At 45.2% G+C, this 15,638-nt stretch overlaps 2 protein-coding genes across 2 annotated transcripts; one reads left to right on the top strand and one right to left on the bottom strand.

Annotated features, from left to right (window-relative positions):
• Window positions 1–229: 229 nt before the first annotated feature.
• Window positions 230–10,903, top strand: gtf3c3 (general transcription factor IIIC, polypeptide 3). The gene is made up of 19 exons (XM_023963726.2): window positions 230–483; window positions 578–650; window positions 966–1,282; window positions 1,356–1,479; window positions 1,557–1,748; window positions 2,138–2,303; window positions 3,827–3,974; window positions 4,042–4,192; window positions 5,721–5,821; window positions 5,900–6,071; window positions 7,464–7,666; window positions 7,891–7,992; window positions 8,553–8,685; window positions 8,775–9,000; window positions 9,074–9,128; window positions 9,197–9,332; window positions 9,396–9,520; window positions 9,595–9,747; window positions 10,390–10,903. The coding sequence occupies exons 1-19, from the start codon at window positions 391–393 to the stop codon at window positions 10,510–10,512; spliced, it is 2,793 nt and encodes a 930-aa protein (XP_023819494.1). The 5' UTR covers window positions 230–390; the 3' UTR covers window positions 10,513–10,903.
• A 1,233-nt stretch (window positions 10,904–12,136) lies between these two features.
• tuba4l (tubulin, alpha 4 like) lies at window positions 12,137–15,302 on the bottom strand. The gene is made up of 4 exons (XM_004077010.4): window positions 14,538–15,302; window positions 13,492–13,714; window positions 13,239–13,387; window positions 12,137–13,170 (listed from the first exon to the last, which is right to left on the bottom strand). The coding sequence occupies exons 1-4, from the start codon at window positions 14,538–14,540 to the stop codon at window positions 12,196–12,198; spliced, it is 1,350 nt and encodes a 449-aa protein (XP_004077058.1). The 5' UTR covers window positions 14,541–15,302; the 3' UTR covers window positions 12,137–12,195.
• Between the last annotated feature and the right edge of the window lie 336 nt (window positions 15,303–15,638).

Raw genomic sequence — 15,638 nt, 5'->3', positions numbered from 1 at the left:
TTTTTAGATTGTTTTAAATGTGTCCCTTATTTGATGTAATCCAAATAAATTAGTACATTTGTCTTAATGTTATAAACTGTTAAAATTGCTGTGAAAATGATTTACCACTGAATTATCTTTGACTTTGTGTAATGTCAGCTTAATAACTTTGAATCGTAAAGTTATGAAGTTATGACAGGCGAAGGAACACTCCACACCACTAGATGGCAGTAATCACGCTTTAAGCGGCAGTATCGAAGAGTCAAGCCGGATGTTTTGTCGCAGTTTCATCTTCTCAGCCATTGGCTGCAGAAGTAACCAAACATGGCGACATATTGGAAAATGAGACCCTAAAGAGTTAAAACAACCGTAAACTTTTCGTTTTGTCCTGCGTTTTTCCCGCAGGTGAAGATGTCAGGTTTCAGCAGCGAGCTAATTGATTACCTGGAAGGTCGAATAACCTTTGAAGAGTTCGATAGAAGAAGAGATGAGAGGAAAGCCGAGGTGAGACAGACAGACAGAGTCCAGCAGGACCGAACCAGAACCCTTCACGTTCGTGGCGCTCGTTGACTGGTTCGCTGATCATATCTGTTTGCAGGAGTCCGAACGAGGTGAAGATGCTGAAGAAGACGCTCAGCCCTGTTCCTCTGCGCAGATCCTGTCACAGCCCGGTAACATGGATTTGTTATGTTAGCCTGTTTGCGTGTCTGTATATCTCTGTCTGCTTGTGATGTCAGACAGCTTCGAACCTTACTCTGGAAGCAGACTGGTGTTGAAGGTGGATCTCCTGGTCTCCATGAAAACACTCGTTCTTATTCAAGAAGGAACGAAAACCCTCTAGGAAAACAAAGTTGCGATGCAATCACTGTTTGTTTGTTTTTTTGTAGCTTTGTGTGTTTTTTGGATGTTCTTCATTCTCTTTTCTCCTACAGTGCTTCTGATGCATGGAGGAGCAGGAGTATAAATGTCTGCTACTGTCTTCCCAGAGGACGGGGTCAGCCCTGGAGTTCAGCAGGCGTTTGCCTCCATCCTGGGAGAGTCTGCAGAGCCGCCATCATCAGAGGAAGAGGAGGACAGCTTGAGCTATGTGGATGATGAGGATGACAAGGACTTTGTAGTAGAAGATAAGGGCAGCGACGCAAAGACCGGGAAGGGGAGAAAGAAGCATCAGCGAGGGGAAGGATGTGGGAGGCGGACACAGAAACCAAAGGAGGAGGCAGAGGAGGAGGCAGAGGACGTGACGGTCGGAGATGTTTTTGCCCTGGAGATGGAGCTGAGTCGGGAAAACAAGAAGCATATGAAGGTATGCCCCTCACACAACAACACACGCATGCTGTCACTCGCACAGCTCTGTGCTTGAACTTACATCTCCTTAGGGGCGTCGTCATGGCAGCAAACTTCCTACAGCTTTGCGCGGTCTCATGGGAGAAGCCAACATTCGCTACGCGCGAGGAGAAAAAGACACAGCTGTCCAGATGTGCATGGAAATCATCCGACAGGGTAAGAAGCTTTTAGATTCTGCGGTTATGACAATGCAGAGTTTGTGTTTGACAGATCTCACCTCATGTCTTCTGCAGCTCCTCTGGCCTACGAGCCTTTTTCCACGCTGGCCATGATCTATGAAGACGAAGGAGACACCGACAAATCTCTGCAGTTCTCTCTGATTGCTGCTCACCTCAACCCGTCCGACTGTGAGGAGTGGATCAGGCTGGCGGAAATGTCTCTGGAACAGAACAACATCCGACAGGCCATCATCTGCTACAGCAAAGGTGAGCGAAAACGTCACCCCCGCCACATACTCACCAAAATTAACACACACCTAGTACCCAGTGAAAGGGACATTACAGACATGGTGAGAAACCTTAGGGGACCAAAAAAAAAGGGTTGCTATGGAGATAAAACCAACCGAAAAAATGCTGCCAGAATGGGAAAGAGATGGGCGTGTAGCAGCAACTCAGCGAGTACGGAGAGTCAACTCAATCCAGTCGGTCGGTCTGATGTTTTCTCAGAATGTTTGGAGAACTTAAGTTACACCAAAAAAAAAAGACTTTTCCCGAAGACCACAGCCGTACAAGTCTGAAGGAAGTCTCCCTGCTCTTAAAGCATTTAATGGGGCATTCCCGGTTCTTAATGTTTATGATTTACTCTTTTTCTGCAGCCATCAAATACGACCCCACCAACGTGCGCTACCTGTGGGAGCGCTCCAGCCTCCACATGCGCTTGGGAGAGCACAAGCAGTGCATGGACGGCTACCGGAGGATCCTGTCGCTGCTTCCTCTTGAGGATGGGGAGCACTTCATGCAGCTGTCCAAGGACATGGCTAAGTAAAACCTCCACACTTGCAGCGCACAGACACCTGGACTGGTTTGCCTTTGCTTCAAGAAGAGCAGTGTGACAATATTCAACCTAACGCCTCAGATTTACTGCAAGAGTAAATTGTGTTGGCGCTAGTAGGTTAATTGTTATTGGATGGTGTTTTGTGCTAATTAGGATAAGCAAAATAAATCAGTGCAAAACTTTAAATAAGAAATATCTAAGAGGGCAAACGTAGTACTACAAATGTACTTTTTCATGATATTTATTCTTTATTGCTAGTTGTTCAAAATGGAAACTGACCAATCAGATGCCTCAGTAAAAGTAGGCGGAGCCTGTTGCCCTCCACGTCCGATCAAATTGTTTAATTGACAGAGTTTGTGTGACCCGCTTTCAAGTGGTAGGAGTGTGGCCTTTTAACAAGCTTAGTCTTGATTGGTGAGAGTGGTTGCCGTGGAAACGATGACTCAGACCAACCTGTACCAATATCTTCTTACTAACACCGTCTGGCTCCAACATGGCGGTGTCTGTGTCGCAAAAAAAAGGACGACCGAACTGACTTAATTTGGTCAAAAGTAAGTCTTTTCTGTGGGCAACGGGGATCGCACAATACTCCGCCCAGCGTTTGAACCTGCAAGTTTTTTCTTATAGTTTTGTCTGCTTGAGTCAGTTTTCCCTCTGAAAGCTCCATGTGTGAAAGCAAGCTGGACCAGATGAAAGGTCTGACACGCCAAGCAGAGTTCGCAGATCTGTTACTGCATGAAGGAAACCTCACATACACCTTAGAGACGCCCCCTTCAGTCCAAAACACTGATGCAAAATCCTCAACACCGCAGACACAAAGGAATTTAGTTTGGCATGTCCAAATATCCCCAATTTTTGTCTTGTAGGAGGGAAAGTATACTTATTGACCTTCAATAAATGAGCTGCTCTTTTCTGGAATTATCAGAGACAAACTAAATGACTCAAAATTTCTGGATAAACGTAAGCAGTTTGTTCCTCAAAATATGAACGGACCAGTTTAAAAAATCGGTAAATGGCTAAACTTACAGAGGGCTTTTCTACCTGTTCTTTAACGCTTTAAGACTGGAAATGTTTTCGGCAACACTTAATTAACACAGACTCCATCCATCCGTCCGTCCGTCCGTCCATCCATCCATCCATCCATCCACCCATCCATCCATCCATCCATCCATGTCTTTATGGGTCTTGCCTCCTACACTGGTGTGAAGTAATGCATGAACATGAAAGACATCTCTTGGTGTGTTGAGTCAGAGTTTCTACTGCTTTCATACCTCAAAGTACTGAGGAAGAATCACTTGAGGTTAGTCCTTTGATCCTCGCCAGAGTTACTCCACGTTTGTTGGTATCTAACTTCCACATGTGTCTAACCCAGAGAGCTGGTTTGTCACCACATTGCTGCTCTGAGGAGCGACAGAAAATGGTGGAATAATTCCAGAAGCAGTTTTCAGTGACATTTGTCCTGAATGTTTTCTCCCAAACGCTGTCCTCACCTTTTGCTTGTCTGCTTCAGGAGTTACTATGAGAGCAATGACCTGCCCTCGGCCCTGAGCGTCATAGAAGAAGGTCTGTCACGACACCCCAGTCTGGTCGGGGACGACTTCGTCAACATGGCGGCTGAACTTTACATCTCCAGCCGGCAGCACAGCAAGGCCTTGCAGGTACGTGAGGCCCGCTTCAGTCACACAGTGAAAGAGAATGTGTGCTGATGGCAGTTGGTTTTCCTAGGTCCTGGTCAAGTTCACAGATGTGGTTCTGGTAAGGGAGAACGCGACAGCTGAAGTACCCTACCGTGGCGAGGAGGCCGCTGAGAAGAAAGAGGCGAACGACAAGGGAGCAGCATTAAACCTTCCAGAAGAAATGCCTGCTGAGAGTTGCGGTGAGCCTTGTTTTCAAGTGGGATTTATAAGAAGTTCAATGATACTAAGAACCTCTCTGAAGTAAAAGAAGTTCCTGAACTGGAACAAAGTTCAGCTTATGGAATTTTTTTTTACCATTTTCTTGCTCACAGTAAACTCGTAAAAGGTCTGAATGGAAAATTAACATTTCTGAAATCTTCCTGGCTAATCGCTCCCCCTCTTACTTTTGCCCATTTAGTTGTTTGTTAAGCCTTGCTGGTAAAGGTGGTCATAATAAAATTTTGAACTTGTGGAAGTGTGTTGCTAGCAGCCCATCTCTGTGAAGCCTCAGTCACATGCACATAGATGGTTATGGGGAGAAGCGGCTGGATCTAAAGGGGAGTGCAGGTGTGCCTTGCAGTTCCCTTGAGGCTATAAGTTGTACTTATGTCGTATGGGTGATGCTGTTGTACGGTGCCCTCCTGTTACACTCTAGACATTAGTAAGGTGCGAGTGCTCGCCCCTGACTCTCTGCCGTGTGCACGGGGTTTGCACATGATATGTAAGGACCCGGGGCTCCCCAAGTTGAGAAACTAGGCACTAATGGTCTAATTTCCAGGGGGAAACAGTCAAGCTCAAGACCAGCTCTGCTCAAGTAGACCTGGATGCAGACATCAACGTCCAGAACTGGATGTTCTCGACTGGAACCAGAAAATCTCCATATTGTTTGAAAAAAACTACTTTAACCGTTGACCCTAACAGTTACGGATTTTCCTGTTTGAGGCTTTAATAAACATTTCTCTACAATTTTTAGGTTTGGGTTAGGGTTAGAAGAGCAAACGTAATGGAATCACACCTTCTGGATTAAGGTGGGCTTCAGCACACTCCATCGAGCCATTGAGGGAGAAGAGACAGAGGTTTAGGTTAAATTGTAGAATTTCTGCTTCCAGCCAATGGCGTCAGGCGCCATCTTTTCTGCAGCCAGGTTGCTCTGCTCAGTCCTGATCCTGGAAATCCCACAAATTACTTTGATTTGTGGACTGAACCCGCCTGAGTCAGGTGTTCAACAGGATGCAAGCCGTGATAAGAAAATATATAACAGCCTTGAAATGTCCTGGATTGTAGCTGCAAGTGAGACTGCAGAGAGCTTAGCTTACCAGCAGAGAGCAGTGATAGAACAGAGACTCAAGGAGATACTTTAGAAAAACAAAATGGAGCCTTAACTCTCCATTGAAGTTAACTGTTGTTTTTTCAAATAGACTTGGATGGTTTTGTGACTTTCTCTGAAGACAGTTGTTAAGGTTGGTCTGCAGTACACCTTGCTAGAGCTGAAATTAATCCGTCTGGTTTAGAGGGAATTTATTTTTTATAAACTACAGACAATAATGAGTTCATATTCCTAAGGAAAAACCATAACTTTCTTCACACCAACTGGAACATTTACTCGTCCCACTTACACCTCATGCATGTTGGTTCCATCATGAGGCAGGGCCCTAAACTCTTGAGATTAGAGGAACTCGTTGATATTTACAGCAGAACTGCTAAAACTTTGTACGGTTTTGTCTGCAGGCGATATCAAAGCTGTTCAGATAGCAGACAGCGTCCCAGTGGACCTCCGAGCCAAGCTGATGGTCTGCCTCATCAACCTGCAAGTCTTTACGCCTCTAGAGGTGAACTGAACCCTTGTGATGCCCCAGATGTTTCTCTGAAAAAAGAAACACTTCAACCATTTTGTTTATTGTTTTTAGCCGCTGGTGTTGTCGCTGATGGAGCAGAGTCCAGAGGAGATCGGTGACCTGTACCTGGACGTTGGTGAAGCTTACCTGGAGCAGGGTTGCTACACGTCTGCACTGCCTCTGCTGTCTGCACTCGTCATTTCCGACAAATACAACTTAGCTGTTGTCTGGCTGCGTCATGCAGGTAAAGCAGGGAGTCACTGAAGTGTCTCTACATGAGTGTGCACTCAATTCCTCCAGAGCATTGTCCACTGGGTTGAGAAATTTGTAAATGATGGTTTCAGGTGAGACCTGATTGAAAAGTTAACAGTTTATCTGCATATCGTACAAATTATCTCTATTTTCCTTGATAATTGATTCAAATTATTATCAGAATTAACAGTATTTAGTTGTCAAGAAGAGGAAGAGCGTCATTTTACCAACATCATCACTGACCCTCCTCTCTGTGTTTTCAAAACATCACACTTTTTTTGATAGATGGAGTAAACTTGAAGAGCGCTGGATCACTGGGAACACTTTTAGAATACAACACAAGATGATTAGAGTGGGACTTGAACAATTATAGAAGGTCAAGTAAAATTTGAACTGGCCTTGATTCGTGACATTTTAAAAATACTGCAAACATTCATGTTTTCAATGACCTCACAAAACACCTAAGGTTAGAAGCCAACCAGATTTAACAGAGCTTTGAAGAACAGCAGCTGTTTTTATCAGGCATGCAGCAGGTCACCTTCACATGAACAGAGATGGCAGCTAAAGCATCGGCTGAGGGGTCAGCAGGAACTCAGCAGATGCAGCTGAAACAGTCGTCTTGTGTTTTACGGAGGGGAGATCATGTTTCAATGTCGTTTCTTCCAGCATGAAGTGGGTCAGGCTACAAACCAGATTTATAAGTTAACATTTAATTAAGCATATGTAGAACATCTATGCACATCGAATACTAAACTTAATATATTTGAATAAATGTCTTGTTTTCTTTAGTTTGAACACTACAGAAATCAGAAATTACTTCTTCGTCGTTTATTGTAGTTGAGTCCAGCTCTAAAATCTGCTAAAATTGCATTTGAGTGGGGCTAGTGGGAGTTTATTTGAGTCCACCCTCCTGCCAATCAAAGAAAATGTCTCTGATGAGCAAATTTTAGCTCTAAATAACTTTTTTTTTTAAGTTTTCATAAATAGAAAATAAAGCAATACACTTTTTTTAAAAAAATCATTAAACTTTAAATATGTTTATTTTTGCTACAAAAATGCTTTTGGAGTTTTAACACAAGGTTTGGTGAGAAGTTGCTCTCTCCTGCCACCAGAGGTCTTTTGAGGAACTCCAACTTCAGGTCTTTCTGGGTTTGTGTTGAGTTCATCTAGACCAAAAACAGTCTTCCAAGAGGAGAACCCTGGAGAACATCTGAAGATGGAGTTCTAACAGATACTTTATGCAAAATACTTTGAGAAATTATCAGAAGAACAGCAGAGGATAAGACCAGACAATGTTAAACCGATACTTCACGACACAGCAGCTTTTTGACCACCCTCTGGGACCTGGACAGCAGGTTCTAGCTTCTCTGCTTCTGTATTGCAGAGTGTCTGAAGGCTCTGGGCCACATGGAGGCGGCAGCAGACAGCTACAGCAAGGTGGTGGAGATGGCGCCGCAGCATCTGGAGGCTCGGCTGTCCCTTGCAACCCTGCAGCAGCAGCTGGGACACATGGACTGTGCTCTGAAAGCCTTGGAGTCCATGTATGACAGTGACACCCTGGCACAGGACTCAAGCGCTGCACAAAAGGTGGGCCGGATGCTCAGGAGAACTTCAAGCTGCCTTCATTTCTGTCCTTGGATATAGTTGAGTCCAGGTTTATCTGAGTCCTCTGTTGATGATTGGACTTGATTAGTTCTTTCTTTGCTGCCTTTGGTCTGAATCCTCAATAGTGTGAATAAAAAAAAATGATCAAAAGTAGGAAAACTCTGTTTTTGGAAGTACAGCAGCAACATTTTGTTCTGCTTTTGCAGGAGTTAAAGCTTTTGCTGCATCGCTCAACACTACTGAAGACCCAAGGCCAACTGCACGACTACCTGGATGCTGTGATCTCCATGATCTCCATGCTGCTTAAGGTTGTTTTTTTTTGGTTTCTTTAGAAAGCAGTGGGTTTCTCTGGCGGCATGTCTTTAAAGGTCCACTCCAAAGAAAATGGTGTTTTTGGCGCTTTTAACATGTTCTTGTAAAAAAAAATGTCGATGACGGAAGACATATCTAAAAAATTAATTAAGATATTTCTGAGGATCTTTATTGAAATTGTTGTGAATCTGGAGCAGACGAAGAAAAAAAAAGTGTTTGAACAAGATTATATTTGTGACATAAAAAATATGCTGGGCTGGACACAAGCTCCCTGCTTCACTCCTGATCCAATTGTAGACAAATAGATCCATGTTTCTATGTTTTCCTCGTATGAGCTGGAATCTGACCGCTGGATAGCTACAATATTGCCCGACATTTTAGTTTGTGAGGGACTGTCATGTAAACAAAGAGCTCTCATGCTCTATGTCCTAGAAGACTACAGGTTTTTTGATTTTGGCTAAAAACAACATAATCATAATTAGAATACCACTGGGAACGCGTTCACAATAGATCAATAGATGATCAGAGTGGGACTTAAAGTGTTTTTGTGTTGTAGGTGGCCATGCAGAGAGCTAAGGTGTGTGTACGTGCCGTCCCTCTGTCGGGAGTGACTCACCTGAGGCTGCAGAAGCTGGAGGAGCGGCTGCCGGAGATTTCCGACCATGAAACAGCGTATTCAGACAACATGTGTGCGTCCTTCCTGCTCCAGAAAACACTCCCAAACTCTTTTGGGGAAACACCAGAATGATCACGTTCCTGTCGGTTCCTCGTCCCTCAGGTAAAACCAATGTCCTGTCCAAAGAGGACTGGTGGCAGCTGCTGGTGAGCTGCATCCTCACCCTGTGCCAGCTGGAGCGCTACGACGAGGCCGACCTCCTGGTGGAGTCGGCCATGGAGTTCTACTCATTCTATGACAACAAGCCCAGGCGGAGGGAGCTGGAGTGCTTCGGGCTGTCTGCCACCATCCTCGACCACAACTACTGCAAGGCGTACAACTACATCAGGTCAGGAAGGCAGGGCCAAAGCACTGGTTAGTCCCTTTGCCTTGAGCACTCATGGATGCCTTGGTCTCCACAGGTTGATGCTGATAGAAAATGTGAACCTCCCTCAGCTGTGGAACATCTTCAACCAGGTTAGTGTCTCCGGTGTGTGGGTATGGGCGGATGAGCAGAGCCGCTCAGGTCTGTGCTGTTGTTTCAGCTGACGATCAACTCCCAGCACCAGCGCCACCACCGCTTCTGTCTGCGCCTGCTGCTGAAGTACCCCAACAATCACGCCTTGTGCGTGCTCTGTGGACACAACGCCATGGTGTCTGGCAGCTTCAAGCACGCTCTGGGTATGAGACGCACGGCCGCTTTTCCATTTTGTGCATGGTGGTGAATCCGGGTCGGTATTGCAGGTCAGTACGTGCAGGCCTTCCAGACTCACCCCGACAACCCACTGTACAGCCTCTGCGTGGGGCTCACCTTCTTCCACATGGCGTCTCAGAAGTATGTGGCCAAACGCCACGCTCTGGTGCTACAGGTTGGTGTTGGTGCCTTTTGTTTCCCCCTCCGTCAGAGTTTTGACGTGTGGTGGTAAGTCCTCGCGCTCCCCAGGGCTTCTCCTTCCTGTGGCGCTACGTGGAGTTGCGAGGAGAGAGTCAGGAGAGCATGTACAACCTGGGCCGCGCGCTGCACCAGATGGGCCTCACACACCTGGCCATCCATTATTACCAGAAGGCTCTGGAGCTTCCTGCAAAGACACTGAGCGTGAGTCCAGCAAACATGAACCCCCCACAAAAAATATTTTAGTTACTCTTACTAGAAGAATATACATCCTTCTACGTTCAAACCGCCCCCTGCAACATCAAAAGGCCACTTTCAACGAGAAGATGCCCGTTCTGTGCGTCTGCGTTCGGAACTCTCCCGTTCGCTCGTCTCTACGCAAAATTTTAAGACTATTTTCAAGATCAACGTACAAAACACAAGTTGAAAATTAAACCAGGTCATACTTTGACCAATCAGGAAGTAGTGGGTTGATAGTTATATATGGATGGCAACCCCTTTAATTCACAGAAGTGGAGAGAAGGAAAAATTAATAATTGCGGTTTATGTCCGGTCGGAATTCTATGACACCAAATCCCCTAACTCCTAAAAAAGAAAAAGAAAACCTCCCTACCTCCTCATGTTTGGTGTCCACACACAACAAAAAGCTACTCAGATGAACTAGATCAGGGGATCTTATAATTTCAATTAAAAATGGGTAAATTTCCGGCCAAAATACTTTGTTTTTGTTGGGAATCCACCTGACCCCCTTTTTTTTTTTTTACAAAGAACAGGCAGCATAACCTGTGGGTTTGTCCATCATGCATTTAAAGTTTTACTCCCCTGTTCTTTGATCTGATGTCTCAGGGCATCGCAGACGATCAGGTGGATCTCCGGCGGGAAATCGCCTTCAACCTGTCGCTCATCTACCAGGCCAGCGGGAACATGGCCGTGGCTCGGCAACTCATCTACACGCACTGCACCGTTTAACAACAGCTCCTCCCCCTCAAATGTCTACAAACCCGGACAGACAACGGCAGAGATGGAAGTTTTTTTTACTGAAGTTAATGAACTTATTGCAGACTAGTCTGTGCTTGATATTGTCTGCCTAAACACGTCGGTTCTGTTGGGTTATCTATTACCCACCTGTTGGTTCATAAACGTCTGGTTAACGATTTGTGAAAAAACCAACCCACGTTCTACACCCCCCCCCTCCCTCCAATACACCAGGGGGGGGGCTCATGCAAGCCCAACTCCAGTTGGACATTTGTACGTCAGAACCAGCTCCTTTACTCTTTTTTCTACGTTTCCTATTGTTTTCTATTTTATTTTTTACAGTTGAGGCTCCTTTTTTTTTAATAAACCCCTTTTGCAATTGAAACTTTTGGCAGTATTTATAATGTACTCTATTTATTTTTGGTTGTAATGGCCCTAAACAAAACCCTAATTAAGTCCAATTTGACATTAATTTGCAGAAACAGTGCAGAAATGTTTTCACACGGGGCGGCTGTGGTGCAGGTCGACCCCTAATTGGAACATTGCAATTTCAATTCCCGCCTTGCCCGCCCATGTGTCGAAGTGTCCTTGGAGCCGGCCCTGGGCAAGACACCGGACCCCACATTGCCCCTGGGGGAAGGGTGGCGCCAGTGTGTGAATGGGACTTGGGCCCTCGAGGAAGCTAGAAGAGCGGCTTACAAGCACCTCTATTTAACATTTAGTGCACTTGGTATTTCCTGCTACAAAGATCCTTGCCTTCATTTCCTCAAGCATCTCCTGTTGACCTTACGTGTTTTAGGAATGTTCTCCAACTTCTCTTCCGTCTCCACACATTAGAACCTGCTGGAGTATGCGGCAGATGGAAAATAAAATTTAAATCTCATAAGATATCCTCTATTCCTACTTTTGTCAATTCAAAACTTCTGGCAGCCTCTTCATTCTCTGAGATTTTCCTTTAGAAAATAAGACAATACCTTTCCAGACTGTTTTCTTTCAGATAAAAGGGGAAGACTAATATTTAAATGCCCCAAACTGTCGTGTTGGAATCAGATGAATGAATCTGCATCTTTAAGTGTCAATCTTCCTGAGCACATTACAAGGTGCACGGCTCATATCCGATCATTTGGTATAGCTTCATCAGAACCCTGGAGTAGATTCATGCCTTAATGTGGATGGTTTGGAGAACAAAGCTTTTTTCACTAGGATCTCTTGAGGCCTCTCAGACTACTTTTTATGATCTCTACATCTTCCAGTGATCTAAGATCTCATCTCAAATTGAGAGCCAGACTGGATTGCCTGATTAACTTGTAGACTTTGGCTAATAATGGATTGTTTAGACAGAATTTTCAATTTTAGGATAGTGACTTTAGGCGGATGGAGCACTGGAGGCCTTCCAGGATCCGAGACGATTTACTGCAGTGCGTTTTTTATCCCCAAACTACTTGGTCATTTCTAAGATGTGGGAGGGGCTTGTTTTAACAGCTAGATGTCAAGTAGAAGTTTAGGGTTTTAATGAACCTATAATTCACCCTTAGATTAACAGCTTCAAATATGTGTGGAGCTCTTCTAGTGTGGAAGCTTTGGAGAAAAAAGAAATATAGTCTACAAAACAAAAGACTTTCGCGTCAACAACTTTATTGTTACAGAAATAAAACATAACCATGTAATGGGACAAGCCTAGTACTCTTCTCCCTCGTCTTCCTCGCCAACACTGTCGGTTCCCACCTCCTCGTAATCCTTCTCCAGAGCGGCCATGTCTTCTCTGGCTTCGGAGAACTCCCCCTCTTCCATGCCCTCTCCCACATACCAGTGGACGAAGGCCCTCTTGGCATACATGAGGTCAAACTTGTGGTCCAGGCGGGCCCAGGCCTCAGCGATGGCGGTGGTGTTGCTAAGCATGCAGACTGCCCTCTGCACCTTGGCCAGGTCTCCTCCAGGAACCACGGTAGGGGGCTGGTAGTTGATGCCCACTTTAAAGCCTGTGGGACACCAATCCACGAACTGGATGCTGCGTCTGGTCTTGATGCTGGCGATGGCAGAGTTGACGTCTTTTGGTACCACATCGCCACGGTACAGCAGACAGCAGGCCATGTACTTGCCGTGGCGAGGATCACACTTCACCATCTGGTTGGCTGGCTCAAAGCAGGCATTTGTGATGTCTGCCACTGATAACTGCTCGTGGTATGCCTTTTCTGCAGAGATCACAGGGGCGTAGGTGGCAAGAGGAAAGTGTATACGTGGATAAGGAACCAGATTGGTCTGAAACTCTGTCAGGTCTACATTCAGGGCACCGTCGAAGCGCAAGGAGGCAGTGATGGAGGACACAATCTGCCCTATCAGCCTGTTCAGGTTGGTGTAGGTAGGACGCTCAATGTCCAAGTTTCTGCGGCAGATGTCATAGATGGCCTCGTTGTCCACCATGAAGGCGCAGTCGGAGTGCTCTAGGGTGGTGTGAGTGGTCAGGATAGAGTTGTAGGGCTCTACCACTGCGGTGGACACCTGGGGCGCCGGATACACGGCAAACTCAAGCTTGGACTTCTTGCCGTAGTCGACAGAGAGGCGCTCCATCAGCAGAGAGGTGAAGCCGGAGCCGGTTCCTCCTCCAAATGAGTGGAAGATCAGGAAGCCCTGCAGCCCAGTGCACTGATCCGCCTGCAGACAGAAGTTCAGTTTAAGCACCACATGCTGCCCATCACACATGTTCATGAGCTGAAACTGACCAGTTTGCGAGTCCTGTCCAGCACCAGATCGATGATCTCCTTCCCCACAGTGTAGTGACCACGGGCGTAATTGTTGGCTGCATCTTCTTTACCGGTGATCAGCTGCTCTGGGTGGAAGAGCTGCCGATAAGTTCCTGTACGGACCTCATCTGAAGAACAGAACAGTTCACATTTTAAGATGCATTCTCTGACAACTTCACTAAAGAGTCCAAGAAACGGCTCCTAAAATTTACCCTCATGGAACAAACTTTACCAATTACTGTAGGCTCCAGGTCCACAAAGATGGCTCTGGGAACATGTTTGCCAGCTCCAGTTTCACTGAAGAAGGTGTTAAAGGAGTCATCTCCTCCTCCAATAGTCTTATCACTGGGCATCCGACCATCCGGCTGGATTCCATGTTCCAAGCAGTACAGCTCCCAGCATGCATTGCCCATCTGGGCGCCGGCTTGGCCGACGTGCATTGAAATGCATTCACGCTACAAAGGAGTAAAGGGAGCAAACGATAGTGTCAGTGCAACAATGTGCTGAAGTCACATTTCAACTCACACGTGGTGCATGACTGAAGGATTTACAGTAGGTTAATCACATTAAATTATATAATATAGAAAGCAACCATTTTATTTGCAATCCAACATTGCTCTAAAGCACAATTAATTTTATATTTAACCACCCATCGGATTTTCTTCCTGCAGGCATTTACAAAAAAAAAAACCTGTCAAAAAAAAAAAAAAAACAAGTCATCTTCAGCAGAACGACAGAAAATCGAACGAGGAAGTACGGCGTCACAAATCGAGCTTACTGATCACGTGACCATTCCAATATGGAGGACCTCCACGCAGCAAAAAAGATTTTCCTCCCGCCTCGTTCACACGGGGAGGGGCCTCATCTTTGAGCAAACCGCATGGAACCGTTAGTTTATGCGTTACGGCTCAGTCGCGGTATGTGTTCGTAACTGCTTAACAAAGGACATTGCCATTTGATTCAAGCTCATTTTAGCAAATGAAGACTTTACTCTTTTTAAATTAAAGAAAGAAAGGGGGAAAAAAACCCACAACGTCATCTTTTCCAAAATGTCGGCAGACAACTTTCCTTTTCACGAAAACCATTAGCCAAATATGACCTTTTATCTCTTAAGCCTTTAGCCAGTCGACGAAAAAGTCAATGTATACGCATCCAGTGCAAAATTGCATTAAAAACCTCATAGAAAAGAAAAAAAATATGATCAGACATAAGCAATGCGCAACCGCATATTTAAAAAAATGACGTATTTTAAAGGTACTTCTGTGTGTTTAAACTCACCATGTTTGGTTCTGTTTTTTTTTTTTTTTTAACAAGCACTTCTGCCTCTGTTGTCCGAAGTTGAAGATTCGAGCTCCAAAGGCGTTCTGACTGCGTAGAACGCCACTCCGTCTTTATACTAGTGGAGAGGGGCGTGGCTATCAGTGGTTTGAATTTCCTGCGGGCGGGAGCGAACGTTGAGCTTCAGGACCGCCGCCGGTGTAGGTACCGTAACCATTCGGCCTGCAATAACCGGTCGGGGTCCTTTCGACTGAGGATAAAAACGTCACACTGCGGTGACCCCACTTGGTAAAACTACATAGCGTGGAGCTCTGCTCGGGCTCCACATATTTTCATTTCACGCTTCCTTTTGTAGCCTAAAGTTTTTTTCCTTCATAAATTGTGTCTGACAAAATTCTTTGTAATGTTTATAGAGAGATTTTGCCATAACAAACTTTATTAAAAGATCTGTGGCTGTTAGAATGAACCTGCTGCTCCACACAAGCGAACCGTCCGTATCTGAGCAGCCAGAGCAGCGAGTCTCGTAGCTTCGTGTTCGCAGGCAGGGGGTGGCTTGTTAACGTGTGCGGTCCAGTATATGGTGTCAAAATAGAGTCTAATTTGACACCATAGTCCAGAGAAGGGTTCGGACCGCAGTCGGTTCGGCTACAATGCACTTATTAATCATAATAATCATACTAAAATCACGTTTAAAAGATAATCTCGCTCTGTTTCGGAGCTCTGTTAGTTTACTACGGACGCATAATATCTTTTTCTATGGTAGTATACTAATTTGTCCAGACCAATCACTATCTGACACGTCATCGGACCAACGGACAGCCAATCACATAATGTGACGTCAGCACTAGTCGAAGGACCCCGAGCGGTCGTTGCAGGCCGAAAACATCTGCAAAACCAAAAAGCAATTCGAACTAATTTGATTTTTGAAAAATTTAAAACGTATCAAACCCCAAAGGTTTTTGAATTGATGTTTCCTTTTCTCTTATGTTGTATATGTATGTGTTTATATGTATATAATTTTTGTTGTATTTCTTTCTGCAAAATGTACACATTTCAATTCCCCCTGAGACATTCACATTGTTGTTGTATTATGTGGTTTGT

The sequence above is a fragment of the Oryzias latipes genome, chromosome 15 (genome assembly GCF_053564925.1).
Source record: "Oryzias latipes strain Hd-rR chromosome 15, Olatipes_Hd-rR_3.1".
NCBI lineage: Eukaryota > Metazoa > Chordata > Actinopteri > Beloniformes > Adrianichthyidae > Oryzias > Oryzias latipes.
The sequence above is the reverse complement of the archived record's forward strand: the minus strand, read 5'-3'. Positions and strand labels throughout refer to the sequence as shown.

Coding starts and splice junctions, on each gene's coding strand:
- tuba4l (XM_004077010.4), bottom strand. Junction 13,388..13,491: donor CCTGGAGCCTACAGTAATTG/GTAAAGTTTGTT, acceptor TCTGTTCTTCAG/ATGAGGTCCGTACAGGAACT. Junction 13,171..13,238: donor TGGACAGGACTCGCAAACTG/GTCAGTTTCAGC, acceptor TTCTGTCTGCAG/GCGGATCAGTGCACTGGGCT.
- gtf3c3 (XM_023963726.2), top strand. CDS start 391: ATGTCAGGTTTCAGCAGCGAGCTAATTGATTACCTGGAAGGTCGAATA. Junction 1,749..2,137: donor CATCATCTGCTACAGCAAAG/GTGAGCGAAAAC, acceptor CTTTTTCTGCAG/CCATCAAATACGACCCCACC. Junction 9,001..9,073: donor AAGGCGTACAACTACATCAG/GTCAGGAAGGCA, acceptor TGGTCTCCACAG/GTTGATGCTGATAGAAAATG.